At 45.0% G+C, this 2,517-nt stretch overlaps 1 protein-coding gene across 1 annotated transcript; it reads left to right on the top strand.

Annotated features, from left to right (window-relative positions):
• Window positions 1-227: 227 nt before the first annotated feature.
• Window positions 228-1,987, top strand: LOC142153200 (E3 ubiquitin-protein ligase TRIM39-like). The gene has a single exon (XM_075210562.1). The coding sequence runs from the start codon at window positions 262-264 to the stop codon at window positions 1,840-1,842; it is 1,581 nt and encodes a 526-aa protein (XP_075066663.1). The 5' UTR covers window positions 228-261; the 3' UTR covers window positions 1,843-1,987.
• Window positions 1,988-2,517: the final 530 nt, after the last annotated feature.

The raw sequence follows: 2,517 nt of genomic DNA, 5'->3' as shown, positions 1-2,517 counted from the left end.
TGTGGTGACAAAATAGCCTCTTCCCCCCTCCCCGTTCATCTGATGCTGTGCGGCGGCAGTGACAGGTATGGTCAGCGCACAGTTTTAAAGTATTTTATTTTTCTGTAGCGCCCTCCAGGCGCCCTCCAGAGCCCGGCGCCCTAGGCAAGTGCCTAACCTTGCCTAATGGGAGCGCCGGGCCTGCCTGTGTACAGAATGTGAACCGACTGGTTTGTGAATGTCAGAAACCTTCAATTTTTTTTCTCTCTTCTGCTGTCAGCAATGGCGTCTGCTGATCTGAGACAGGAGCTGAACTGTTCCATCTGCCTGAACATTTATACAGATCCTGTAACACTGAGATGTGGACACAACTTCTGCCGGGTCTGTATTGATAGTGTGCTGGATAAACAGGAGAGGTCTGGAGTTTATACCTGTCCTGAATGCAGAGCAGAGTGTCAGGAGCGTCCTGCACTGCAGAGGAACATAACTCTGTGTAACATAGTGGGGAGTTTACGGTCTACTCGGCCAGATCAGGAGGAGACTGGGATCTTCTGCACTTACTGTATTCACTCTCGTGTACCTGCTGCTAAATCCTGTCTGCATTGTGAGGCTTCTGTGTGTGATAAACACCTGAGAGTACACAGCAAGTCAGCAGAACACGTCTTATCTGATCCCACCACTTCCCTGGGGAACAGAAAATGCTCCATCCATAAGGAGCTCTTGAAATATTACTGCACTGAGGATGCTGCCTGTATCTGTGTGTCCTGCAGTTTGGCTGGAGTACATCGGGGACACCGTGTGGAGATGATGAATAAGGCCTCTGAGAAGAAGAAGGAGAAACTGAGAAATGGTCTCCAGAAACTGACCATAAAGAGAGAGGAGACTGAGAAAAGAGTCCAGAGTCTGCAGGAGCGCAGGAAAGAAAATCAGAAAAGAGCAGCTGATGTAACAGAGAGAGTCACTGTCCTGTTTAGAGACATCAGGAGACAGCTGGAAGACCTAGAGAAGAGAGTCCTGAGTGAGATCTCCAGGCAGGAAGAGAGTGTTTCACTCTCAGTCTCTGATCTGATCCAGCAGCTGGAAATAAAGAAGGACGAGCTGTCCAGGAAGATGCGTCACATTGAGGAGCTGTTTAACATGTCTGATCCAGTGACTGTCTTACAGGAACCAGACACCGGTGACTTGTGTGATACTGAGGACAGAGAGAGACATGATGACCAGGTCCATGGTGTAGGAGATCTGGATGTGGGTCTCATCTCAGGGAAATTACACACAGGATTATCTGATATAATAACAGGTATAAATATAGGGATCTATGTGCAGGAAGCTACAGACATATTACTGGATGTAAACACAGCTGCTAATAATCTACATGTATCAGGTGACAGGAAAACTGCATCCTGGTCACCAAAGCAGAATTGCCCAGAGACACCAACAAGATTTCAGTGTTATCAGGTAATAAGCACCAGGAGATTTTCCTCAGGGCGACATTACTGGGAAGTGGATGTCAGTAAATCAGGGGAGTGGAGGGTAGGGATGTGTTATCCCAGTATAGACAGGAGAGGAGATCAGTCATACATTGGAGATAATAACAAGTCCTGGTGTTTGTGTAGGAGTTGCTATAATAATCAGTATTCAGTGATACATGAGAAATGGATCTGGTTACCTGACATTATTCCCTGTGATAGAGTGAGGATATATCTGGATTATGAGGCTGGACAGATGTCCTTTTATTCTCTGTGTGACCCGATCAGACATTTACACACCGTCACTGCCACCTTCACTGAGCCCCTTCATGCTGCATTATGGGTAGGAGGAGGTTGTATAAAGATATCTGGGGGAGTCAGGAAATGGGAGAAATGATCATAAGAAATCTGGCCAGAGACTGGTGACATCACAGAGAGGGGAATCTGATTGGTGGAACACTTATCCAGTAGAAATAAGTAGTGGGTGGAGCTACAGCTTAGCCCCTCCTCCTGTGTAACCAGATGACCAGTGTGTCTGGATTTGTCCCTTTTTTATTGTGTTAGAAACTTTCATTATCTATAATATAAATGTCTAGTGGCGTGTGTTAGTCTGTCTGTGTGTGGAAAAAATAAAACCAAGCTGCAGCGCCACCTTCTGGGCGGAGTTATACACTGACCTACTAAATTCTTAGTGTGTGTGGAAAAAAAAATTCAGAAAGGGCTGAAATTTGGTATACTAAGATGTTTTTAATTTGTTAATTGTTAAAAGTGTTTATAAAGATTTAAAAAAAATATATATATAGAAGTGACAGTTGGGAGTGGTTGGTGGTTGCCGGGGGTGACAGTGGGGAGTGGTTGGTGGTTGAGGCCTGGGCTATGGCCCAAATGCATGACAAATACCTTTTTAACACCTTAAGTAGCTTGATTTGACTAGAATGCATGAGTATCATGCACGGGTTAACTTGTAAATATATAAATATACATGTATGTGGGATTTCTCCATCTCTGATTCACTGATAGCTGTGATTGGCTGAAGTAACTGTCAATCAGTGTATACCCTATTACTGTGGTC

The sequence above is a fragment of the Mixophyes fleayi genome, chromosome 4 (assembly GCF_038048845.1).
Source record: "Mixophyes fleayi isolate aMixFle1 chromosome 4, aMixFle1.hap1, whole genome shotgun sequence".
NCBI lineage: Eukaryota > Metazoa > Chordata > Amphibia > Anura > Limnodynastidae > Mixophyes > Mixophyes fleayi.
Note: the sequence above shows the minus strand (reverse complement) of the source record. Positions and strands in the feature narration are given on the sequence as shown.